The 27,754-nt window shown below is 36.7% G+C and overlaps 2 protein-coding genes across 2 annotated transcripts in view; one reads left to right on the top strand and one right to left on the bottom strand.

Moving 5' to 3' along the window:
• The window catches only part of Il1rapl2 (interleukin 1 receptor accessory protein like 2), a 1,115,671-nt gene that overhangs the window by 506,023 nt on the left and 581,894 nt on the right, over positions 1-27,754 (bottom strand). Inside the window, exons 4-5 of the mRNA XM_013118167.3 lie at positions 11,453-11,639; positions 2,541-2,694 (exon numbers count right to left, since the gene is read on the bottom strand). Of these exons, the coding sequence (XP_012973621.2) occupies positions 2,541-2,694; positions 11,453-11,639 (341 nt within the window). The remainder of the gene's footprint in view (positions 1-2,540; positions 2,695-11,452; positions 11,640-27,754) is intronic.
• Positions 25,353-26,736, top strand: Tex13a (testis expressed 13A). Its single transcript, XM_005076708.2, has 2 exons — positions 25,353-25,942; positions 26,043-26,736. Exons 1-2 carry the CDS (start codon positions 25,484-25,486, stop codon positions 26,712-26,714), a joined length of 1,131 nt encoding a protein of 376 aa, XP_005076765.1. The 5' UTR covers positions 25,353-25,483; the 3' UTR covers positions 26,715-26,736.

Genomic DNA, 27,754 nt, shown 5'->3' with positions numbered 1-27,754 from the left:
GAGAATAAAATCGTAACTTTTTTCATAATGTTGAATGTACAAAGCACACAATATTACCAAAAAGAATCAGCTCTCATATAGTAATTCAAGCTTCTATATCTAGAAGCCATTTTGTTTCCACATCAAAATAACTTTTGAACTTTAAGTAAATATGAATATTTCTACCTTCTCATATGACTAATTATCACTGACTGACCTGGAAATAATAGTGAAAGAAATTCTCAATGATTTTTCTGGCTCTCAGCTCATATTTTGATCTGTTGCACATAGTTAGTAAATTTTAAGTGAATGAATAACTGCTTTCATTGATTGACGTTGCTTTGTCCACATACTCCTTTGCCATGAACCACCTGAGTTGTCATGATCATTCTTAGGAGTTGAAAGGAAATTACTTGGGATCCGTGAGAATGTATTTGTACTACATATATGAATTGTAACATGTTCCCAAAGAAATCAAACATGCTGTGACCTTTCTTTCTACACTACCATTCTCTTTTCCAGTGTTTTTTCACAGTATTCTTGCTCCTTGAAAAGTATAAAGCAGAATTACATTAACAAAAAGGTAAACTGTATTACTGATGTACTAAATTAAAATCTTGTGGATGAGTCTGTGAATCTGGATTTAAAGCTTCTCATATTTACCCTTCCTGGGTCCTTCCACATGACTCTAATACATAATAACTTTTGAGAACCTCTGCATGGTAACCAATGAAATATTAAATTCACAGTTTCATTATTCAAAACTTTAGCACATATGACCTAAAGTGATATAAATGCACAAGGTAAGCAACCCTAGCTGTGCTTTTCCAGGATCTTGACTGAAACTAAAGGCACAAATTGTTCTCACCAAAATCCATTAGATGAGACTGTAAAGGAGGCTTGGTGCTTAGTTCATTATAGTTCAGTTTAAAACCAAGCCAAATACTATAATGACATAAAGTTTAATAAATGATTACCAAATGAAAGACTTAGTATAAATCTGATAAGAATCTGTGGCTGTGGTCAAAGTGACCATGCTTTGTGCATGGTCAGATCACCTATTAATGATATGTCTGAAATTGAATCTTCTGGCATGAAAGTGTCATGGAAGTTCACCTCATATTGAAGAACTCAAAAACTAATCAAAAGCAGATCGTTGCTACTTTGTATTGGTCTAACAGAGAAAGAGCATACAATTTTAATGCAAAAAATTACTTAATCTTTCACAGAAGGTGCTCTGCAAATTTAATGTAAGAAATAAAACTGTCATTAATTAAGATAGAATGTGAACTAGTAAACTGAAACTTGGGAATCTAAAATTTACCTACACATGTGTGTTATACTTCTGAATACAGAGAATATCAAGTCATCTGATTTTAATACTATGCATAAAAGGTCAGGCAGAAATAAACAAAATAAAATAACAGTAGCAAGGGTATGTCATAATTAGTCAACTGGATGATACCAACATTAGGTAACTAAATAGATAATGCTTAGGTACACTACTCTTAAGTCAATTAATGTAAATTCTGAATGCCAAGTCCTCAATGCTACAAAATCCAAAACTTAATGGGACCAAGATGATGTCACAAAAAGGTCCACACCTGACATCATGTAATTGATAGTAAGAAAATACTGTCTAAAATTACTGACACCTTATCTGCATTTATATTCCTGTAACATAAATACACTTATTTAAATTAAGCAATAATATTTATATAACATAAATATATTTATATAATATAAATACACTTTACATGTATAAATGAGTCTCATCTCTAAGCTGTTTCATTATTTATATGCCATTATGCAAAAGTTTAAAAAATCCTAAACTATAAGTCATTTTTGGGCCTAAGAATTTTAGGTAAGGACCATCCAACTGGTAAACAGGTAAATTAACCAATATTTGCAGATGAATAAATAAAAGTGAGCTTTTGCCACACAACCTCTTGGACCATACTACACACTATTGTGAGAAATACTATCACAGTTTTAGATTCCACCCTATGTTGCTGAAAATTAATTACTAAACTATTTATCAGGTAAGAATATTCTGAATTTGTCTCTTATGCTCCTTTGAATTCCTACTTCTTTGTTCTCACTTTTACTTGGTGTTCCTCTATCTAAGAATCCTTATAAGGAATTTTTGTGTAAATGTAATTCAACAGATTTCATTCCAAAATCCCAACATAACCTCAATTTAACAGAAGCTTTCAGTTACGTAGGCATTCCACACATAAGTTAAAGCAACATTTCAGAATGGTTCCATCATATTTCTTCAGAGTTCTACACTAACAATCAGTGGCAGGTTGAAGAATTTAAAAATGTTTCATAACATCAGAGAATACATAGGCAGTTAATGAGCCCCTGACTTCTAATCACAAATGTTCCACATATATCTTTATTTCAGTGCAACTTATTAATAGAGATGCTTCCAACAGCTTGATTTGTTTCCAATTCTCAATTCACCGGAAGTTGTCTCTTTGAACAAAACACTTCCCCATCAAACCAAATTGCACTTAAAATTGCATTTGTCACATTTTGGTAGAACCAGCTCCTACCTGTAACTTTCAGTTCTGTTGTTCGTCTTACAAGTTTTCCTTCATATTTAAGTTCACATGTGTAATTTCCTCCATCTTCTTCTTGAACTTCTTGAATGAGAAGAGCATTTCCCTTCTGTATTATGATGCTTCTCCACATTTTTGGCTTGCATTCCTGCAGGGAAAATATTTGTAAGTAAGTGAAAAATGAATATTCACACTAAGTCTTAGAGTTGGCAAGGTAAAATTGCATTGTTGTATTCTTCCACATAATCTTCCAAATGTGTAACTAACAAGTTTAAACAACGTCCTAGAAGTATCATAACTATGTATTATTTCGTCCATTATAACATCAAGAACAACTTTAAAAACAAGACTGTAAAAGCAAGAGGACTTTCGAGATGCTAAGCACAAAGCATATAAGTTCCCCAAATGCAAGAGTCACACAGAGTAATGTTAAGAATTGCTGAATGATATTTTGATGTCCTGGTTTTTTTAACTGATATGGATCTTTTTTAAGAGTTTTGAGGTACTGTGTTTCATTTGGCTATATACACTATACCTGATGGGAATCTGAAGTATCACTGAACATTTCTAACAGGCTTTTACATTAGTATGGAAGTTTATAAGGATTTCATTAAATATTTTCTACTGTGAAAAACAAAAATCTTAATATTTATATCTCAAAAACTCCTTCTTTGTGGTAAAAAATAAAAGAAAGGAATCTAGAAAAATAGATTTCTGGATTTCCTTAGATACATGGCAAATGAAATGAAGATGCACTTTGTAAAAGTAATGGCATAGAGAAATCAACTATTTACTTTGTGAGTTTATTGATACATGATGAGAGAAGAAAATTTTCTTTTGAAACAAAGTATCACTTCCTTCTAATGGGAAAGTGGGGAAGTCTTGCTACTACTTTGGACTTTCCATGAAAGGAATACACAATACTTTCCCATGAGGGACAAGTATGTGGTAATCAAGTATGTAAGACTATTCAGGCAAGAAGCTTTGGTTTGGGAATTTTCTCAAACTATTTTTATACATCGTCCCAAGTCTCTCTATTGTCAACAGGGAATTTTCAACCAAATTGTTAGACAGACAAACATCAGCAAAAGCATAGCAAGCAGCAATAAGGGAATACTGAACAGTTAAGGGAAAATCATTTTATCATCTATATTCTGAGTCTGTCACTTGAGACAATAATAAAATTGATTACAAAACCAATTATGTGGACAACAGTTGAAAGCACTTTTTTATACTCACTGTGGTGTATGTACCATCTGCATCGGCTCCCACTTACCCCTACATTCTGTATACATATTTCAAGCACTCACAAAATCCTGGAATCTGTGTTGACTCTCAGTCCCCAGCTGTGAGTGCCTGCAAATGCTTCTAAATTATTTGTGAGAGCAAGTACTCATTTATCAGTTTTTCACTATAACTTTTTCTTCCTGTTAGCAGGAGATTTGGCAACAAAGCACAAAAACTGGCACTTAAGTTCATAGGTATAATATTCAAGAGATATGTCCAGTACAGATATTCAAACACATTTTCTGAGAGTAAATAAAAGTAATACAATAGAGGACATCTAGATATAAGACAGCTTTACTCCCTGGGGTCTTTCTGAAGAACAGTTAAGAGTCTGTCTGAAATTATATTACATACCCTGTCTGGAAAGGTTTATCACCTATATGAGATTTGCTTCTGAGCTAAACCTTGGGATATAAGGTTTCTGGGAAAATGAAGAAAAGTCTAAACAGAGAGGAAAAAAAACCAGCCCAGCTGCCACTAACGTCATACAACAATAATCCACAATTATGTTCGCATTGCTTCCAACACTGATAGCCTCAGATTTCTAAGGAATCATTCTGAAGGTCATTAAACAAAAATATGGTCCCTCTGGGCATTTTGAGAGGAAAGAAAATGAAAGCTGAGCCGCTGTGCTCTCACATAGAGGTGGTGGGGGCAGGCAAAACCCACACACTTATTTTATTCAAAGATAAATGGCCTCATTTTCTAATGTCATTTTGGGGAAAATCCACATGTAATTAGTTACAACTACTGATCACAGATTCCCCCCGATACTTGTAGAGGACTTAAAAAATAGTGCCTTGTGAACAAGCTACAATCTTTGCATGTCCTTTGAGATAAATCTAGACAGTCTTGTGTACTTCCTAACTTGTCATTTAGACATATAAATGACTACTCGTATCCATCTGAAAACATCTCAGGTCATCTTCATTCCTCTGCAGGCCACGTGATAAGGATGAGAAAAAATATTAGGTTTGGGTGACAATATCTCAAGCTTGAAACTGACGGTTTACCCAGTGTCATTAATTATTAATTTTGAATTTTCTATTATGTGGATATTATTAAGTGTTATTGTTATTGTTTTGGATGTTTGGGTTTTTATTGTTGTTGTGTTTGTTTTTTGTTTGTTGATGTTGCTATTGTTGCTTTTTTTTTACTTGTTTATTTTTCAAGATGCAGGTTTTTTTTTTTTTTGGTTCTTCGAGACAGGGTTTCTCTCTATTGTTTTGGAGGTTGTCCTGGAACTCGCTCTGTAGACCAGGCTGGCCTCAAACTCACAGAGATCTGCCTGCCTGTGCCTTCCGAGTGCTGGGATTAAAGGCGTGTGCTACCAATGTCCGGGAAGATGCAGGGTTTTTATCCATCACTTTCTTAGGCAGCAGTATTTTATATAGCTGTCATCTGAAACAGAGAATGTTTTTGATTTCTAAACTTTCCCAATTCTGGATCATATCTCTCTAGAACCTCTTGTACTGTCTAATAAGCAGTATTGCTACTGGGCTAATTAAATAAAAATAAATACTCACTAATTGGTTAACTATCTGACAGCAAAATAATACTTTAGTTGCCTAAGAACACTCTAACAGTAACTTTAGCAGGTGGGTGGAGGATGTGCATTTTTATTGGAGGATCCTGTAGAAAGTATCTTTACCACCACCATACACGGGTGACTCTCAGTTCTCATCTATCTACTATCCAAACACTTACTTTGCAGTATATAGAATAGTAGACGTTTTCTAGACTTTGATTCCACTTATTCAAAGTATTTCTTCTCTAAGATACTGACTGCTGAGCTTGATGACATCACTACACTACTTCTGTTCCCCACTTGTCTAGTGGACATGTTCTATTGGCACATTTCACTGTCTTGTCCCTGGATTATTGTGACATAGCAATAAGTGAAAAGAGTTTTAAGTGCACAGATCAGGTCTCAGGACAGCTGTTCTTCTAAGAATACTTAGTAAAACCACCAAAAAGTCACATACATAAAATTCTGAATATTTACATGGTTTACTTTGCCTCCTATGCATTGGCCCTCGTGTTAGTGAAATTAACTGCATCAATTTGAGGATTTTGCTAAGGGACAGACTTCAGAAGTTGTTTACCTCTAGTTCTTTAACATCCAGCTTCATTTCAGACTTGGCTACCCCTTCATGGAGCAGATTTTTGCAAGATACCCTTGTACAATCAACATAATGTCAGTCTATAAAACCCAGTTTCTTTCCCGATTGCCTTCCTTTGGATACAGACACCCCATGCAAGCAGTTTCTGTAGTGGGAGGGTTAAAAGAGACGTTTAATGACATAGTCTCTTGAAATAATCTCTTGGCTGACTCATTTGGATTTTGGAGGTTTTGTCTTGAAATATTCACCATTGTACTCATAATCCATTTATGAGGTATCATCCTCATACCCGTGGAAGTTTTTTAATCCATTTGTTATGGCAGTCATGATTAATTTACTGCCATTTGGAACATACAATTCATTCCTCATGACCAGAAGATCACGATGGTTGATTTAAATATTTCACCTGATTCCGAGGATTAATCACCAAGCAGCTGTGTGGACAAAGGCCAGTCAGTAACTTCTGATCCTCAAATTACTTATATATGAATACCTAAAACCCATAAGGACTTCGCTCCTTTCACCTGCACTATGTACTGTCCCTTGAAGAATCTATACATATGTTTAATTGTCTTCAGGGCACCCACATTTTCTATAAAATGAGACAGAATAGATGGCTAAGACCACAAGTAGAAATTCGTAATGAATCTCAGCCTTATCAGCCATACCTCTACCTTAACCTAAAAAGCCAGAATATGTCATTCCAAGGAGTATTTGCCCTCCTGAGTTCTAATCTTCCAATCATATCTTCAATTTTAATGTTGATATTAATAGCCCATGGTCATAAAGAATAAAGTTCTAGATTTGAACACTTGAATAAGTATACCAGTTTTATGTTTCTGAGCAGTTAGTTGTTACACCTCTTTTTTAAAAAAGTGGGGGCAATAATGCTTATTGAGATAATAAAGATTAAATGAGGCAATGCATATAAATGCCCTGACTTATAACATATTATATGCTAAAATAGTGCAATAAATAATAACTCTTATTCCATTGCTATTAACTTGGTAGTCTTTTTTTAGATTAGTTATCCATCAATTATTGAGTATTAATGTGACTAGCATTTCTAAAGGACTCTAGAAACAGCATTTTAAGTGATTATCATTCTAGAGCTGGGTCCATCTTTGTCAGTCTGTCCTTCATGTAGCTGGTGGAGTTCAAATATAGGAGGACACAGTCCCATTTCTGGAAAACTTGAATTGAGAGAACAACCATAATTGAGTCACTCTGCTATGGTTATGAGAAAGTGCATGAGAGTTTATAAACCAATGAGCCACAGCACTTTCGGATGCTTTGGAGGGGTTAATATTGTAAACACATATCAGTTTTCTGATTCTTAGCCCTAAATCAGTCAGAGGGAACCTGGAGCAGCTAACACACTCACATCAGGTCATCATCTCACATCTCTCTATCATGTGATCACTTTCTTAATATACTATGTCATATAAAAGACTGTGTTGTCTGTAATGTATTGAGAAACTATTAAATAATTTTTAAGTCAAGGATTTTCTTTTGGTGAAAAACATTGTCTTGCCCTTTACTCAATACAAAGATATCATTAATAACACGTAGAAGCTATTTACATGTTTTAATTGAAGCAGACAGTTCCTAGAGAGAAGACCCAGTTTATTTATGTATTATCTCCAGGGCAATGGGGAAATGTGTTTACTTTGGTCACTATACCATTCCCCAGCTCCTAGTATAGTATCTCACCTAGGTTGGTACCCAGAAAGTAAGCACTGAACTACTGACCCATTGAATGAATAAATTAATGAATATTAGTTCATTTATTATCAGTTAGCATCAATTACAACTAATGGAAAACATTCATAATTAGATAGGCATAGCAAAAACAATGAAAACTCAAACTGCTATCCTTTCCTTCTGGCTATCAATTGGGGCAACTAGTCAAAATAGAATACTATTGTATGTCAAAGCACATTTTCATGTTTGTAATGTTGGTATTCTGTAAAAGTTAGAGGACATTTTCACTTATAAATTGGATAAATGGAATGTACAACTTCCTGGGGAAAGTAAAGGGATGAGAAGGAAGAGGGCAAAAGAGGTTAATGGAGGGAGATAACAAAAAATGTATTCTATACATGTGTGCAAATGTTTCAAGGGAACCAATCATGTATAATTAATATATTCTAATGAAAATTAGAATAAAAAGATCAAGTAAAGAGGCTTTATACTTTTGTGAAAACTATTCTCAGTGAATTAATTAAATGTTGTCCTTTAATTCAATGAAGAGGATATTCTGCTTCTCATTTATAAAGTGTTAAAATAAAAACCATTAAGTCTTCTACCCCAGAATCTAGCCTTCATTCACATAGCATCAGGCAGACTTTCTAAAAATATAGCTCTTTTCCTCTCCTTCTTCTGTTGACCAGTTAGATGCAGAGAGAAGCCAGATAAGCTACTTACTTTTATCCCTTGTACTCTGTGTATAGACAGGATTGCCTTACTCATTCATCTTTATGAATACATTTCCAGTGCTACCAGCTAAAACTTGTTCTGTGATTACAAGATGAAAGGATGGAAGGGGATGATAGCCACCACCAACATATAACTCTGGAAACTCACATGAGAAAGTGAGAGTAATAGTATCAGAGAGAAGGTTAAAAAATAGAGATGAACAGAACGGAAACCAGATTTAAGTTTGCATATTTGAAGAGATAGCTACAAAGAGGATGGTGAAAATAGGTTTCCATTGCAAACCACTAGAAATAAGACATTAGACATATCAAAATTAGGATTTGTCCCAGAATGAACTCCATACAAATATATCCTCCACTTTACATAGTGATTCTGTAGCCAGAGAAAAGTCCCTTCCTGTGTTGCTAGGTAGAGAATGCACAAACTTGTAAAAGGTACAGAGTAAGGTACTGAAATATTGACTTCAAGAAGGAAACATTTCTCCAATACCTCAACACATCTGGGATTTGCTTGAAACGTCATATGAAAATCAAGGGTCAACAGCACACTTCTAATCTCAGAGGTTCTTTAGTATCATATCCAAAAGTAAAGTCACATCACTCACTACTAGTATTCCTAGATGAGTCTCTACTCCCTTCTTCAAAGTGGAGATACGAAATTTGTGTGGTAGATGGAAGGAAAAAGGCAAAGTGAACTGGAGGCAAAAGTGGGGGTGGGAATACTGGTATCCATCAACTAAGGAATAAAGGCAATGTGTTACACACATACAGTGCAGTGCTAACCATGAAAAGGTTGGAAATCCGTCATTGTAACAACATGGCTTGAACTAGAGCTTACTAGATTAGCAGAAGCAAGTCAGGCACAGAAAGGCATGTACCAGATGACCTCACACACATGTCGAGGACAAAAGTTTATCATAAAAAAGTTGACGGCAGAATTCCCATTGCAGAGGAGGAGGAACTGCATGAATTTCCATTGATATAGGATCAATAACTTGTGATGTGCTATTATTTTATAGTTACAGTATATAATTAAGAAGACATTGAACACTTAAAAATAACTAAAAGAGAGGATTATAATGCTTTCACCATAAACAAATGATAAGTGTCTGAGGAGACAGAATACTTTAACCTAATATAAATAATGTAAAACATACACAAGCATACCCAACCCATACTCACAATTTTATGCTCTTCTATCAATTAAAGTAAATGTGAATTTAGTAAACTAAATTTCAGATATTACTATAAAGGCTGAGCTTAAAAATTCTTTTTTTCTTGATTTATTGGTCCATTTGGAGAGGGGAGTGAGGGATAGCACTTCCCAAGGAGTAAGTGGCTAGGGATGTAGAAAGATATAAGGAAAGGGGAAGAAGGAAGTTAGCAATATAATGAATAACTATACAAAGATCTTGCTGACCTGTATTTTACCTCCAGCTGATAACTCTGGAGTAGGTCAACTCCCCCTTCCCTCCTCTAAAATTGAAGTGAACTCTTTTTTTACTTTGAGGGGCACATGGCTGGTCTGCACCAACCGTGCATCCTACAGATGTGTCTATGATAAAGACTGAATCATTGTAGAAAATGGTCTTTCAAGTCATAGTGCCTTGAACACAGAACTATGTAAGTTTAGAAGTGGCACATTTCTCTAAGCCCCTGTTTTCCTCTTCATTAAATAAAGCACTCACCACACAGAGGTATACTGAGATTTAGAGTAGAGGATGTAGAGAACAAGATATTCTAGGGAATGTCATATAATAATTACTTAAGATATATGAATGGCGTTAAGAAATGTTTCAGGGCTATAAGGATCACCCAGCAAGAATTTCATAGCTGAAAGGTGTATAATTATTCTCTGTTTCCCTACTATGCCTGCTATTTGTGCTATAGTCTAGGCCCAATGCACCTGAAGGCCTGATTGTACCTATTGCTTTTGTCCTATGTTCCAATGAGAGTAGGAGCCAACTAGCTTCAGAAATGCAGGCAGGTGTTACTTAGTCTATCCTCTTTTCTTGTCCAGTGTTCTTCTATAGTTATTGCTCTTTAAAGAGTGCATTCATTCTTGTAGGTTCCAGTGACTGATCCTTAGGAGTAATAGTTAACAGCTTCCTCTGGAATGCCTTGCTCAACCTTGATACAGGGGGGAGGGCCTTTGTTCTGCCTCAACTTGATGTGCCAGGCTTTGTTGACTCCCCATGGGAGTCCTTACCCTTTTGAGGAGTGGAAGGGGAATGGAGGGAAGGGGAGATGGGTGGGGGAGCCAGAGGAGGGGGAGGGCAGAAATCTATGGTTGGTATGTAAAATGAATAAAAATATTAATAAACAGTTTCCTCTCTTTTTGGTTCCCTCAGTATTGCTTGTACTTCAGTAAATACACTTTTTATCAAATGTCCTTTCATTAAACCTCCTAACATAGCTCATGCCATCTAATCATAATCCTAACAGTGTTCACAGAAACAGTACAAAGCCAGTTGTCACTTCTGCCTCCACTGTGAGAAGTCACACTGTGTATCATGGTAACAGTGGTTATCTTTCATAGGGGCACTACTGATAATAATGGGTCTTTTTTCATCATAGTATATAATATCTCTATGTCCATCAACCAATTTGTTTTGTGTTTTAGTTAATCTTTACCCTTCTTTGGTGGGGTGGAAATTTTGATTTTTAGCAGTTGAGGACATTGGGATAGCTTCTGACATCTGCTGATGAAAATCCACAAAAATCAGTGATGTATAGGAGTCACACCCCTATGTTATTTTGTTGTAAATCTGCTGATTCTTCTCAGCAAACTGTTTAATACCCAAAACTGGTGATAAAATGTGAATTCCCAAGGCTGCTATTATTAAGGTTTTTTTTTGTTTTTTTGTTTTTGTTTGTTTTTGTTTTTTACGAGACAGGGTTTCTCTGTATTGTTTTGGAGGCTGTCGGTCCAGCCCGGCCTCGAACTCACAGAGATCTGCCTGCCTCTGCCTCCCGAGTGCTGGGATTAAAGGCGTGCACCGCCACTGCCCGGCTTATTAAGTTTTTTTTTAATTCATTTGACACCATGCTCAGTTACCTTGTACCATACAACATCAGGTTCCTGATCCGACTTTTTAAAGTCATCCATGTCTGGGCAGGAGATCTCCTTCCTTTTAGTAACTTCAGATTTCTCTAAGTAGCGAATCCTGCTATTGTAGCAGAGGCCTGATTCATTCTCTGCAACAGTCAAGGACATTGACACCTTCATGCAGTAGGTAGAGTTTCTGTAGGAACAGAGAAATAAAAAAAATGCCTTTATTGGTTGCTTACAACTTTTGTACACTATATAGTTCAAGAGTATTGACTTTTCCATTTAGAGTATTGTCTAAAAATGAGAAATGACATCAAACTAGTATGTAGCAACTTTCTTCTTCAACCATCAGAAGGATGAGCAGCAAAAATGGTGATGAGAACATTCCTGATTATGAGATAGCCACAGAGCTATAAGGGTAAGACGTAGCAGTCTATGAATCTGTAACATATTTGGACATCTTTCCTAGCAATCAATATTGCTTCCTTGAAACTTGCAAAAGGAAAGCTGTGGGAATGGTGCCAAAACTGTGTGATAGCCATTTCAGCTCTTCAGCAAGTATCTTTTGACAATTCTCCCAGTGACTGTTGAATTTAACATTGTTTTCTGTCTCCAAAATTTCCATCTCTAAGATACCTATAGAAAACAAGATTGATGTGCAAAAGATACATGTTAACATATATAGCATTTATTTTGCTTCCATTTTTATTATCATAAATAAGATTATAGTAAATATGTTTGTATACATGGCTTTATACCTTCTATCAAAGGGTAGAATCACTAAGGTAAGAGAAATATATATTTCTAGTTGAGTTTGAGAAACTCATTGTTTGTTACAAAATAATTTTTTTTATTGCCCAAGAATCGGGCTGAATTCACTCACAGTTATCTAAAGTAACAGACTCCTACATTTGGAGGTTTCAGGAGAATGGGAGCCAGCCCATGGGAGCCAGCCCTCTCACTAATTTTAATGGTTGATGATAATTGTCAGCTTGACAGAATCTAGAATGACCTTGGAGGAATAACCCCTGAACATGATTCAGTACAGGACCTCATTCTATGTGTTGGTGCTACCCACATTAAGGATAAGCCTTCCTACCACAAGAAATTAATTCCAAAAATGAATATAAGTATTTAAAGTGCTTCTCTAAATGTACTTGTGGTCACATACCCCACCTCTAGAAGATCTATAGTCAACTAATGACTACTAAAAAAGAAAGGGAGCAATAGCTTCTCCTAGGGATGAGGCCCTAATTGGTTACCCAATAAAAAAGGGTTCAGCCCTGAAACCATATGCATACAAACTAACAAATGGAGATCCAGCAGTTTGTATATATATATATATATATATATATATATATATATATATAATATATTTGTATATATATACATATTGATTTAATAATAATAATCAAAGAAGAAAAACTATCAGCTTGAGAATGAGGGAGGAAATGGGAAGATTGTATGGAAGAGACATGGGAGGGGCTGGAGAGAGCAAAGAGAAAGGGGAATGTGATGCAATTCCATTTTAATTTAAAGTGTATTTAGAATAGATTATACTAAAAATAAAATAAGACAGATAATAAATGATAAAAAACATTCTCACCCTCCCTGGGGGAATGAGGGGATTAAGGGGGGGGTTGGGGGGAGGGCACGGGAGGAGGGGAGGGAAAGGGAGAGGGACCTGGAACTGACTTGTGAAGCAACTTTGTTTCTTATCGAAATTTAAACTGGAAAATAAAAGAAAAGAAAAAAAGGAAAAAAAACATTATTTTAAATAAATAAACTAAAAGAAAGAATACTACTATATTGAGGCTAAATGGAATTAATTCTGCCCACCAACACTATCATACTAAGAGAACTTAAACACTGAAATTTGTCACCTAGCCACTTTAGAAATCATGTGAATTGATGGAGTTATGATGTGAGGATATCTAAGGATGAAAATTTTACTTGGTTGAAAGATGGGTTTATGTACAACATAATTGATTTTCAATAATGTGAGATCAACAAACATGTTTGGAGATGGTGAGGTGGCTCAGTGGTTAAAGTCTTTGCAACACAAACATAAATATCACAGTTTGGATTATCAGAATCCATATAAATACATAAGTGCCAAATGGGCATGGCCTGAAATTCCAACCTCAGAAAATAGAGATTAGAATGAGATGACTGAAATGACTAGCCATGTGGGTGAATTCTGGGGACGATTAAACACCTCTTCACTGAATAACGTAGAAGAGTGAAAAAGGGTAATTCCTGATATCAACATCATATCTCCAAATACATGTGCTTCATGCATACTCACATAAATACATACATACATGCAAAAATATTTATGCACCACACGCACACCACATACACAGAGAAACATGCACACATGAAAACAGAAACACAAAAATAAAAATTATTTGATGAATTTGATTAATTTCAAACAAATAAATATTTTTTCTTTCTTTCTCTCTATACCTGCTGTTTTACTACCCAGACTGAAAAATGTCTATCACACAAAGGGAAAGTGCAGTGTATGAGAGAAGAGATCAGAAGCATCTTGACAAGACTGAAAGACCAACTTTAAATCTCAGTAGGAGTGTTTAAGCTTTCTTTCTGGGGATATTTCAGGACCACATCTAAATTAACATTAACTGGCTGCTAGATATACAAAATGTCAAGGGTAACTCTACAAAGCAAAGTAGTTGTACAATCCTATGTCAGATGGAATTAGGCCAACCACTCATTGAAAGAGGGCCCCAAAATGTTGGTGCTACGCATACTATTTAGTGGTCATTCACTGAGATTTTGCAACATCCCAAACAAACAAAAGACAGAAAAACAGATGATTTGACACATTAGGTTTACAAATAAATGTCATCAAAAGGATTCCTAATCAGTGAAGATAATTACAAACAAAACATTCATAAACTGGTACTGGTCAAGTGTCATCGGAGAATATAGTTAAAGTAGACCAGCCACTGTGATGGTCAGGTATATCACCACATATTCTATAAGATACTGCTTTCCACTGTTTCTAATGTGGGTTTCCAGAACCCAAACAAGGTAAATTAGACCTACTGGGGTTCAAAAGGAACAAACGATTGGGGCTGGAGAGATGACTCAGTTAAGAGCACTTGCTCCTCTTACAGAGGACCAGAATTTTGTTCTCAGTGCCTACATGGTAGTTCACAGCCATCCTCATTTTAAGTTACAGGGGTTCCAATCCTGTCTTCTGGACACCACAGGTACCAGATATGTATGTGGTAGACATATATAAACTCAAGTATACCACTCATATGCATAAAGTAAAAGTAATTAATCTAAACATTACTAAACATTTGAAATAAATATATTTGTCAGATGTTAGATTCCTTTTTTGTGTCATGGAGCTAAAGTTACTATTGAAAATCTCATGAAAAAAGAGTAACTACTGGTTCAGGCAATGCAGTTTGTAATGAACATGTTTGTAACAATTCAATGTTAAGTGTTTTCCTAATTCCTAAGTTTCTTGGCTTCTTACAAGGCCATATATGATCCAGTCAATTATAATAATCTCTTCTCCATTCATCAAGATTCATGACAGACTTTGATGATTCCCCATAGAAGGCCTCATCCCTTCTATGGAGCAGAAGAGGGATGGGATGGGGATTCGGTGAGGGCATGGGAAAATGGGACGGGGAGGGAACTGGGATTGATATATAAAATAAGTTTCTAATTTAAATAAACTTAAATAAAAAAGAAAAATTAAATAAAAAAGAAAAAGGATGCATGCACAGTGGAATTTTTCACTGTTCTATGTACACAGTAAGCCTAATCAAACAATAGGATTTTGCATTTGTTGTTTTCATTGTTCATATAATGTCTGTTGATTTAGTAAGCATAACTTAATTAAGGGAAATGATCCATTTTTATTCCTCAACATTCTGTTCCTGGAATCTAAATGAATAAATACTAGATGATAAATTAATGTCAGTTGATTGAGTAGATATTAAAAATATATCTAAAGTTAATGCCATGTTTGTGCTGCTTTTGCAACTATCTCTTTATGTTCAAATCTTCCATTCTTTCACAGTTATGTATATCACTAATCAAATGTTAAATTCTTTATATAAATATGATCTAGGTGACTTTGGGGTTTTTTTGGACTACTAAGAGAAAACTAGACAGACTTACATATCAGTATATTGGCAAACAATGAAATATATTGACGATATCTGGAAGACTAAAAGGACAGCAGAAGGGCATAAAGAGAAGATAAATGGTCATGGGTTTTAAATGATACTTAACACAGAAGAAAGTCCCATCTTCTGGATATCCAAAGAGTTTTGGACATTACTTCATGCTATGGACTTTGATCATGTATGCTCTATGGTATTAACACATACAGGTAGCAGAGTCTTATTTACTTACATGCTTACTTACTTACTTAATATCTTCCCATTATTACCTTCATGAAAAGAGAAATAAAGACCAGAATTCTCACCAATAGAAACAATGAGTGTGTTAATCCTATAAAATAAGTTCACTATCCAAAATGCATTTACCATTGAGTAAAAAATAAGGTTAAAGAAAAGACAAATCAAGCATATCAAGTATAGTGGTTTTTTCCAACTTTAAACTAAGACCCACTAGATTCACCTACTTCTATGACACATATAAGACTATCTCACAAAAATCACAATGTCAAGAATGGAAAAATTCTCTTCAAGTTTTTGACCAAACTCCAAGTCTCACAAAACAATTTAGCTACTAACCTTGTCCTTGGTTGCCTCTAAGAACCTGAAGGTAGGTTTCTACTACAGAAGCAATCAAACACTTTAAAATGGAATAGAGATGAACAGAAAAAAACAATGGGATCTTGGAATTTGCAGGCAAATGGATGGTACTAGAAGAAACCATCCTGAGTGAGGTAACCCAGTCACAAAAAGACAAACATGGTATGTACTCACTCATATATGGATTTTAGACATGGATCAAGGGAGTGCCAGCCTACAATCCCACTGCCAGAGAGTCTGGGAAACAACCTTCATCCAGTCACTGATGGAAGCAGAGGCAGACACCCACAGGTAAACACTGAAGTGAACTCCTGGAATCCAGCAACAGAGAGGGAGGACTGATGATCAAAGGGGTCAAGACTGGGCTGGTTTAAACCACAAAAACAGTTGACCCGAACAAGTGGGAGCTCTTGGACCCCAGACTGATGGCTGTGAGGCCAGCATGGAACTGATCCAGACAACCTGAATGTGGGTGTCAATGAGGAGGCCTAGGCAATTTATGGGGCCTTGGGTAGTAGATCAGTATTTATTCCTGGCATACAAATAGACTTTGGGTGCCCATCCCACAATGAGGGATGTTCTCTCAGTCTGGACTCTTGGGGGAAGGGCCCAGGCCCTGCCCTGAATGAAATGACAGACTCTGAAGATCCCCCATGGAGGGCCTCACCCTCCCTGGAGTATGGAGTGGGGATTGGGTGGGGTGCTGGGCAGTGAGTGAGGGGCTGGGGGTGGGGGTTGGGGGAGGGGATGGAGAGGGAGCTGGGATTGATACGTGAAGCAAGCGTGTTTCTAATTTAAATTAAAAAATCTTAAAAAATAGATAATGCCAAAAAAATAGCCTCACTGCCTTGCTTCTTGGGTCCATTCACTTCAAATATCTTTTCCCATTCTTTTGCCTTGAAGTGATGTCTATCCTTGATTTTAAACTGTGCTTCTTGGAGGCAACTGAAGGATGAATCCTGTTTTTAATAAAAAAAAATAGAGCTGAAACTCATCTAGAAACCTCGTTCAAGAGGACCTATCGGACTTATTATCATAGTTTCTAAAGGTGTTATGCAAACTGCCAACAGAGAAAAGCAATCAACAGTACCACCCAACTGCAAAACCTATAAAGTACAACAATGACTACCATGACAAGATATGCCCAATTGTATAATAGTGAACTTACAATTGGGTGTAACCAAAAGCCGTCTAATTGGACTAACAATTAACTCAGTAGGAAGGAATTCATGCCTTGTCCTGTAAACACAGCCAAATACCCACAGTTGGGTAAGTCATGAATCCCAAAGGAGAACTTTCTACTGTCACTTTCCTAAAACAGTGTAATTTATACGCCAATTTTAAATACTTATCCTTATATCCAGAGATAAGTGTAGCTCTCACCTCTCATCAAAGAAGTTTCTTTGTATAGCAGACAGAGATCATTAAGTAAAGTCAAAATGTAGAGTTCAACTGTCTTTAGGGGGGGCTTAACTCCAAGTGATAAATCAACAACACAACCACTAAACCTAAGGTCCAGGGAACATTCTAGAAGAAGGGGAAGGGAGATTGTAAGTGCCAGAGAACAAGGATGTCTGCTGCCCACAAAAACTCAAAAATATGGTCACCTTATTTAGGCCCAAAGAATGATACCAGTTGATATATTAACTTGGATGGAGGAAATATCTCAAGTCTCTATCTCTAGATGAAGAGCTATAGGGAATTAGTGGCTGCTGAATGAGAGAGAGTCAGTGTTTTCCAGGGATGAGTTCCCTCATAGACTGTAAAATGCCAAGTGTTCAGCCCTAAAATATGTGCATACCAAAAACAGTAAATAGAATCAACAAACATAATCATATATATGCATGGTTGTGTGTGTGAGAAAGTCATACATGCATACATGCGTACATAATACATACATACATACATATATACATACATATGGAGACCAAGAGACAGAATAATTAAAAGAAGAGATCATGAATTTGAGAGGGAGTAGGAATTGGGGGTACATAGTTAGAACTAAGAGAGAAAAAGGGGTGAAAATTCTGTAAATATCATTTTCATATATTAAATTCTCAAAAGAATTTTAAATTAAATTTTAAAAGTTGGTTTACATTTTAAAGTAGAAATATAATAATGTATACCCTTCTGATAACCATCATGTCAAGTAACATATCTAAAATACCCAGCATAGTATTTGTTATATATTAGGTGTTCAATAAATTACAATTACAAAACAGAATTTTAGTATAGCTTAAATTATCTATATCATCAGTAAGTAATAATAATAGTGCATATTTATATAAAAATCACAACCAATCACTACTATATTTACAAACAACACATTGATTGAACCAGGATAAGACAGGACACAAGGTTAAGACTGTTATTTAACATGAAAGGGTCTGAAAGTGGTAATTTGGGGAACAGATCTAATACCAGAGTACCAGGAAAGTCTGAAAGGATCAAAAAGGTATACTGAATTAGATACAAAAAGGAAAATTAATTAAAAAACATACAGGTACCATAAAATACTAGCTGCAAAACAAAGGTTATAACTTTGGAGGTTAATGATGGTCCACTAAATTTTCTGGAGGCTTCTTAGACAAATGTTTCCTCTAATAAAACCCAGACCTCCAGGTAAAGATTTTCAGGCACAGGAGGTACTCTCGTGTGTTCACTCTCCAACCCCTCCAAAGATTAAATGATTTAGGCCCTGCCAGCAGCAGTTGTATTAGCTTGGGGTGACCATAAGGGCAGGGGACTCACCCTGGAGGTGGCTGATGAGTTGCAGGAGGAAATGGTTCAATCCTCCCTAGCCCCTAAAACACAAACAACCTTAGGCCAGGGCCCTGCATATACTCACTCTGGCTCTGTTCACTGGCATGTATTTTGAGGCTGACAAATTGCCTGTTAACCCATGAACAAGCTCTACTATGAAGCTGTTGGTGATAACCAAGATCCCTGGAACTCAAAGACAAGGCCTAGTTTGAGTCCTGTTGTCACTATGGCTGACCTAGTAGAGGTGTGATCAAAGTTCCCCAATAGTCTGAGATTCAAGTTGATTTTTATTAGTCATGTAATCCGACCATGGCACAATTACTGCTAACAATCTTGCATTATTTAGATTTTATTTTGAAAAATGCCTTAGGCCAGTTCTATTTAAAATTTTTCCTGCAAGTGGGGCCTAAAAATGTTACTTTTCTTTCATTAGGTACAATTAGAGCTATGCAAGGTTGAGGAGGCAGACTGACGAGTACGTAAGAATAAGGATCATAAATTTTTCTCTCTCTCCCTTCACATCCCAAGGGAGACAAGAAACACATTCTGGCTTAATGTAAGGAAAGGGCCTTCACACTGATATCCTAGCAATGGTTTACAATTACTTGTATCTGTAGTCTTTGCAGGTAGAGTTATCTCTCAGTATCCATAAGGGAATTTTTCCAGGATGCTACAACATACCTCCAAAGCAAAATCTTTCAGATGTTCAAGCTTATTTTTAGTACAAGATGACATTACATTTGCATATAACCTGTGTACATTCTCCTGGATACTTTAAATTATTTCTAAATGACTTTTAACTAATGAAATGAAGATGCTATGTAAATATGTAAGTAATAGTTAGACTGTATTGTCTAGGGAATACTGACAAAAAGTCAGCGCATGTTCAGTACAAATGCAATTATTTTATTTCTATGAATCTTTGGGCCATTGCTGTTTGAATTAATGAATGTAGAACTTACAAAACAGAAAAACTGACTGCATTTCTAAATATTTTTCTGTTTTTTTTTTTTTGGTTTTTTGAGACAGGGTTTCTCCGTATTGTCTTGGAGGCTGTCCTGGAACTCGCTATGTAGACCAGCCTGACCTTGAACTCACAGAGATCTGCCTGCCTCTACCTCCCAAGTGCTGGGATTAAAGGTGTGCACCACCAACGCCTGGCTCATTTCCAAATTATCATAGTTAATTATACCAGTACGTGGGAAAAATGGGCAGGCAAGGTTAGTATCATCTAATAGGAATAAAATATAATGTGAAAAAGATTTAAAAAATAACTTCGTTAAATGTATCTAGGGAGGACCAAGATCTCTTGGTTGCTACTCTCAGAAGTTAATACTAACATTGCTTATGAGCTAAACTTGTGGTTACCCATGTCCTCTTGGTAAGTTGATTGAATGAGAAGTAGATGTTTACAGATAGTGTACTACAAATAATTCCATTAATGCATGTAGCAAAGCTGCAGCAATTTTTGAATTATCACAGCTTTCTATACCAAAGTTTAATGACAGCTAGTTTAAGTTGTATTTCTTGCTTTCTTTCTTTCAAAGCAATTCTAAGAGGGAATGTTGATCAAACATAGTTTCTCTGGGGAAAAGGCAAGACTAGAGCTTGCATGAAAAAAATAAAAATATCCATTATAACTCTCATTTACCGAATTTGTTTAAATTACAAAATCAAATGTATGGTTTGAATATATGTGATTTTGTGTAACATGTTGGTTAACCAAGTGTCAAGAATCTGAAGAATTAAAAAAAAGTATACCTAAAAATAGAAACATTTGTAAAATGACTTAGGATATAACTAAACTTTTTTAAAATACTTCCTTTCACAGTCTTATTTGACTTCAAAATATTTTCTTTGCAACTTCCAGAAATATCTAGTAATCAACAACTAAAAAAAAAACTTCCTGACATTTTAAAAATGTAAATTGGGAATGGATAGATGGCTCTTCAGTTAAGGAGCACCCACCGCTTCCAAAGGACCCAGGTTCAATTCCAGCATCCACATGTCTGCTCACAACCTTATATAACACCAGTTCCAAGGGATGCAACACCCTCCTCTGGGCATCAAGGTTACCAGGATTTCATATGGTACACAGACATATATACAGGCAAAATACATATTCACAAAAAATAAAAATTATAAAAACTGAAACTGTAAATTGATTAGTGTGTGTGTGTGTGTGTGTGAGTGTATGTTAATCTACAACTGTTAGATGAGACTGCCCTCCTCCAAACATAAAACAAGTAGCAAATTCCGAGGTCCTTGACTGATTTTTTTTTACTCCCCAATATTTATTAATAAAAGAAGGCTTTATTGTAAATGCTTTTAATTATTTTATATTTATCTATTTTATTTTACAAAAGTGGATGAGTGTTTTGATCACATGTATGTCTGTGTAGTATATGCATGCCTGGTGGCTGTGAATATTAGAAGAGGCAACTGGATCGTCTGGAAGTAGAGTTACAGTTCGTTGTGAACTGCCATGTGGGTATTAGATATTGAACCTGAGTTCTCTGCAAGAATAACAAGTGTCCTTAACCGCTGAGCTATCTCTCCAGCCCTTGGAATTATTTTTGAACTTAATGCGCAGTCAACTTTAAGACTAATACAAAGTCTGACTACATGAAATGACAAACATGTAATATTCATGCAATAAAATTCCAAAAGAGGTCAAATTAGCAAATTTATTGATGTTATTTAATGAAAAAAGTCCTAAACAATCACTAAAATAACAGATATTTGCTATATACATTGAAAAGTAAATGAAAGTCTATGTAAGAATAAAAAGTATTCAAAATGTGAAAGAATCTGGGAGAAATGCAGGGTCATTTGAAAAAAATATCCCATTTATGTTTTCTTTCTGTTAGATACTTTCAGTTTGTAGAGCTGTTAAGACTTCAGAGTTTTTGCTTTCATAAGATGCTTTGTCAAACAAAAAATGTTGTATTTTACAGATGAAGTAAACAGACAAAGGATATGTTGGAAGAATGAACAGGGAATATTTTCTCAAGTTCTTTGATCTCCCACTGACATAAATATCCAGTTTTTGGCATGCTACTGCTAATATCCAACTTGGAATTATCCATTTATTTTCCTTATAACTCATGGTACAGTTAGGGAATATGGGAAGTTAACTCTAGGAAATTAAATGAACTGTACTTGAGAAACTTGCTGTTTGAGAATATAGCCCCTAAAATCAGAGACTTGGGTTCAAATCCCACCTCTATTATGTCCTAAAAAGCATCTTTGGTGACTAAGTCTCAGGTTTTGATATACGAAAAATGAGAATAGTAAAAGCAACTGTGTTTATAGAGTTATTATACTGCCAAACATCAGAATTGTCAAGTCTAATATTTTTATGGATTTTCCAACTGACAAGTCAGTCTGTCAGTTTCGTAAATACTTATAGAAGACATGAGATTCATAGGTCAGAACTCATAAACAGTAAATTAGTAGTAGATTTGCAAAGTACCAGTATTTGGGCCATTTACTCAAACTTCATTCCATAGGATAATATGGAGGGGATCAAAGTAAGCAATGAGTTACTTACAATGGAATAATCTCAAGCTTAAGAAACATTTATCTTTTATAACAGGTCATGGGATTTCTAGCTCTTTACTACAGAGGGAACTGTGTTCTATTTTTTCCAACCACTGATCTAAGCAAACTTATTCCTCACTTTAGAGGGAGATGTTCTTTCTATCTTTCTAAATTATTCTATATGTATATAACTTTAGTAGTATGATTCTATTTTTATTCAAAACTAATATTTTTATCCATGTGAGGGTACACATAGAAAATTAAAAGAGGGCCCTAGATGCTCTATCATTAGAGTTACAGGTGGCTTTGAGGCAGCTGGGAATTAAACTGAGGTACTATGGAAGACAGCAATGTTATTTGTTTTGTTCTTGTGCGTGTGTGTGTGTGTGTGTGTTTGTTTATTTGTTTGTTTTATGAGACAGAGTTTGTCTGTGTAATAGTTCTGGCTGAGAGAGGGAGAAACAGTCTTCCCAAGGGAAGAACACAATAATTGGTTATCCACTATCAAATGCCAGCCCTAAAAACACAGTGCCATTATGTGAACTAAGCAGGATGTATTTAAGAATATGCATGCATATATTACATTTAATGAAAAATGAAGCCATGACTTTCAAAGAGATCAAGGAGAGGTATATAAGGGTGTTTGAAAGGAGGAAAATGAGGGAAGAAATGTAATTATAGTATAATCTAAAAAATAAAATAAATAGTAAAATGTTTGATGTATACATAGTAAAGTATTACTCAGCCATAAAAAGAATGAAATTAGGATATGTGCTATAAAGTTGACCAATTGATCATCATATTAAATTATATAAGTTAGAGTCCAAAAAGGAAATATATGTTTTCTCTCATTTTTGAATATTAAAGTTTTATAGATGTAAAACACACACAAAAAAGAGATTAGCATGAGTGTAAAAAGGGAGAAGTAAGGGTATTTAGGGACAAATATGCTCACAATACATTATAATATGGATGGAATGGTTGATATACATCCCAATGTGATATACAATTAATGTATATGAATAAAATACACAAAAATACTAAAAGGAAGAAACCAATCTGAAAATGCTTCATATCACATGATTCTAAATACATATTTTTTTCCTGGGAAAGACAAAAACTGTGAAGGTAATAAAAATGGTCAGCAGCTGTCAAAGTACTGGGTTGGAAGTAGGGTGGGTGATAAATGTTTGAAGGATAAAAATGGTGGATACACATGATATATTCTTCAAATCCTACAGATTGCACTACTCTGGGCGAATGTTCATTTGAATTTTAATAAATAATGTACTAAATTAGCTCAGTAATTTTTACAAGTTAAAACTAATAGTGGTGTTAGGGACAAAGTAGACAATGAAGGTTTTGCTCAATTTTCTAAAAATGTACAATGCCATAAAATGCCTATTAATTCTTTTAAATGCAAAAACATCCACTTCAAAATAAAAGGTAGAAATAAAATGGTAATTTAAATAAACAAAAGGTCAGTCTGAGGTCCTCTCCATACATTTCCTAGTTAACCATGATCAAATTTAATGTGTAAACAAATCTTAACTTAAAAGTGTTAGAAAGAGCTGAATTTCCACCAGTCACAATTGAATGGTTTTCAGCCAGTCCCAGGTAGTGGAATGACTAGCTACAACCAATCAGGTGGCTTGGCTTATCTATCCCACCATTCCTTCTGAGGCCTGGAGTGTTCTGGAGGTTTTTCTGGTTCTTAATATTGTTGAGTTCATGAATTATCATTTATTCAAATAAACTTTAATTTGCCTATATTTTTTATCTTTTTATTGGGAAGTAATGAGGGTTTTTGTTATTGTCTTGCTTTTTTTTGGAAGAACTTGGTAATGGCCATCTTTAAAATTGTGGAACACTGTACCTCCAGGAAGTGGCACATCAATCATTTTTGTGTGATAAGCTCCTGGTAAGAAGAGTGTGAATTTTAAGTCTTCTTTTGGAGAATTACATTTCCTGTGGTTTCTGTCCCCATCTTCCCTCATATGCCTTTCAGGGATTTTCATCTTTGTGTGTGCTTCCCTTACTTCCAAGGGAGTGTAGAAACTATCTAGCTTTCCCTAGTACTTTCACAATCTGGAAGATGGAATAGTCCTAGATCAAAAACCAGGAGAGTTGGTCTGAATATTTCCTTCCCCTTAAGGCCTTGGAGAGAGATGGGCTGAAGAGGTTGAGGTTTTGCTCTGTCTTGAGACATGATAGGCAGGCTTTGGAAGGGGTGTTAGGTAGATCCTATGGCTAGTAGGTAGGCATGGTAGACCTGGACTTCCTCTGGTCATTGGCTGGAAAGGTTAGAGGTTAAGATTGAACCAGTCCCCCTGAATGTGGGTGCCAGCTGGGGGACTTGGACAGTCTATGGAACCTCTGGCAGTAGAACCAGTATTTATCACTAGTTCATGAATGGGGTTTGGGAGCCCATTCTCTATGGAGGGATACTTTCTCAGCCCAGATACACAGAGGTGGGACTATACCCTCTCCCAAATAATGTGCAGACTTTGATGATCCCCCATGGAAGACTTCACCCTCCCTGGATTGGACTTGGGTTGGGATGGGGGATTGGTGGAGGGAATAGGAGCATGGGAGGGAGAAAGAATTGGGATTGATATGCAAAATAAAATTGTTTTTAATTTAAATAAAAATTAATTTTAAAAAAGAGAAGTCTCTTAAGGAACAGCAGCTACCAGGAAGCCACTATGACAGAATAGTGAGGGGGCGGGGTCAGAGAACCTGGTGGGGGCGGGGGTGGGGGAGGGAAGAACAAAAGGGTACCAGAAGACCAGAGGGGAGGGGAGGGGAGGGGATGGGTGGGGAGGGGAAAGCCGGGAAGAACAAAGGGCTGATAAGACACTGAAGGAGAGGAGAGATACTAATACCAAGGCACTAAGGGAGCACTACAAAGTTTGATTTTTATCTATCAGGGCTAGGAAAACCCATAAGGCAATCAGCCAGCATGGCGTTGAATCCTGAGGATCTTGGTAGTGGTTTCCGGCATAGCAAGGTGTCAATGTATATCAATGAACAAATGGCCAAACACGACAAAGGCCCTGATTTCTATCTTGAAAACCTGTCCCTGACCTGGGAGGAGGTGGAAGACAAGCTCAAAGTCATCCTGGAGGATAGCGAGGTACCTAGTGATGCTCGGGAAGCATGTGCCTGGGGCACCCTGGCCTTGGGTGTGCGCTTTGCCCACAGGCAAGGGTGCTTACAAGGGCACGGGGTGCAGTGGCTACAAGATTTGTCTAGCATGCATAAGGTGTCTACAATCTCCTTGTCATCAGACCTGAAGCAGCTCACCCACCAACAACAGATGGAGAGGAGGGAGGTAACTCTCCAGCTTCAACTGGTCAAGGCTAAACTGGAAGAGGTGCAGAGAGAGAGAGACCTGCTCAGATTGAAGATCCTCCAGGCAGTAAGATGGTCACCTGGTCCTGTCTTAGTCCTGCCTATCCCACCCCTATGTCAGTACCACATTCCCTGAACAGATCTCAATCCTATGCTTTTCTCCCCAGGAGCTGAAGGCTCTCCCAGCTGCAGTAAGACCTGCTATGACCATTTCTCCTGCTGTTGTCAGAAGAGGAGGGACACAATGGACAGCTGCAAAGGAAGACTTGGCCCAGTTGATGGCCGCTGCTACTGGAAGAAGAGAAGATGGAGCAGAGATGGCAGCAGCTGCATTAGCAGGGGCAATAACTGGCCCTGAAGAGCCCTCGAAGGACTCAAATGGAAGTTTCATGCACCTTCTTGGAGTCATGAAGTGGAAAAATTATCCATTGAAAAGGCAGAGAGTAGGAGACCTCAGACCCAAAGAAGCATCCATGTTCCCTCTCTCACAGTCCCTGAATCTGAGATCCATATCCTCCTCTGAACCTATTACTATTCAACTCCCTGCTTCATTCACATACTCATATGAAAGCCCCTTCCCATCCATACCCACCACATCCCATCTACCAACCACAGACAGATCCCCTGAGATGAATCCCTACCCTGTAGCCTCTGATATGAGTCAACTGTCTGATACGGGAATCCACCGAGGAGAAAATCAAGAACTGCAGAATGACAAGAGATCTTCAGCATTCCGCAGGCCTGGGGACTGGGATTGCCCTTGGTGTAAAGCTGTGAATTTTTCAAGGAGGGAAAACTGCTTCCACTGTGGGAAGGGAATCTGGCTGCAAAACCCCTAGTGAATTTGTAATGTGAAATAGAACAGAAACAAACCAATGGAAAAATCTTTTTTTTGGAGGAGAGGTGGAGGATACTGGGTAGAACTGGGGAAGGGGAACTAGGTGGATCAAGAGAATGGGACAAATCTTGGTATGAGATATTGGGACAGTAGTAATGGTGTGGGGAGGCAGAAGTTTTGATTATTTCTGTTGTATTCTAGATCAATAGCACTCACAACCCCAGAATGCCCCCCCTCTCTCTGTCCATCTCTGTGTCTCTGTGTGTTCAATATTCATATATGTATGCCCTCGCTAGTGTCTGCAGAGCTAGATAGTTAAATATACAATATCCCTCCTTTCCACAGACCTAGCCATTAAATGATAGAGCCAGGGTCTCTATAATTTGACCAAAGCTGATTCTCAGAGTGAAGGATCTGAAGGGAGGTAGATTCTATAGTCAGGATGAGATTGGGTAAAGGGCCAGTGGATCACTGACGTTGGGGCCAGAGTCATAGCCAGTGATTCTGGAGGTCACAGTCCATCCCTGGCCCTGGCTAAGGTAGGTAACAGAACTGGCTGCTTTGCACACATTTTTAGACAGATGCTAGAGACCCCGGGGAGCTGACAAATAGGAAGAGGTTCAGAGGAATGGATCTGCTGACCACAGAGAACTCAGCTACTTTTTATCTCTTTGCAGTTGTGTTACACAAGGTTCCATTTATCTAGATCCATTCTTTAAGCTAAGAAGTAGGTTCCTGTTCAGAGCAACGAGATCATTCTCTCATCAGGTATTTTTTCTTTATGTTTACTTAAAAAAAACCCAACAACCAAGGTCTCATGTAGCCCAGAGTGGCCTCAAACTATGTAGCTGAGGATGACTGACTCCTGATCCTCCTGCCTCCTCTTCCTAAGTGTTGAGCTTATAGGTGTGGATTGCCATGCCTGGATCAGAAAAGTAGTTTCAAAACAATGCATGAAAACGTGATAGGATTGGCAGGGGAGTTGAAGAAGTGGAGGACAAGCAGAGAGGATTCCTTTATCCCAAGTGTCCAGGAATGAAC

Source organism: Mesocricetus auratus, unplaced genomic scaffold (assembly GCF_017639785.1).
Source record: "Mesocricetus auratus isolate SY011 unplaced genomic scaffold, BCM_Maur_2.0 Super-Scaffold_100003, whole genome shotgun sequence".
NCBI classification, from domain to species: Eukaryota; Metazoa; Chordata; class Mammalia; order Rodentia; family Cricetidae; genus Mesocricetus; species Mesocricetus auratus.
This window is presented reverse-complemented; position numbering and strand designations above follow the sequence as displayed.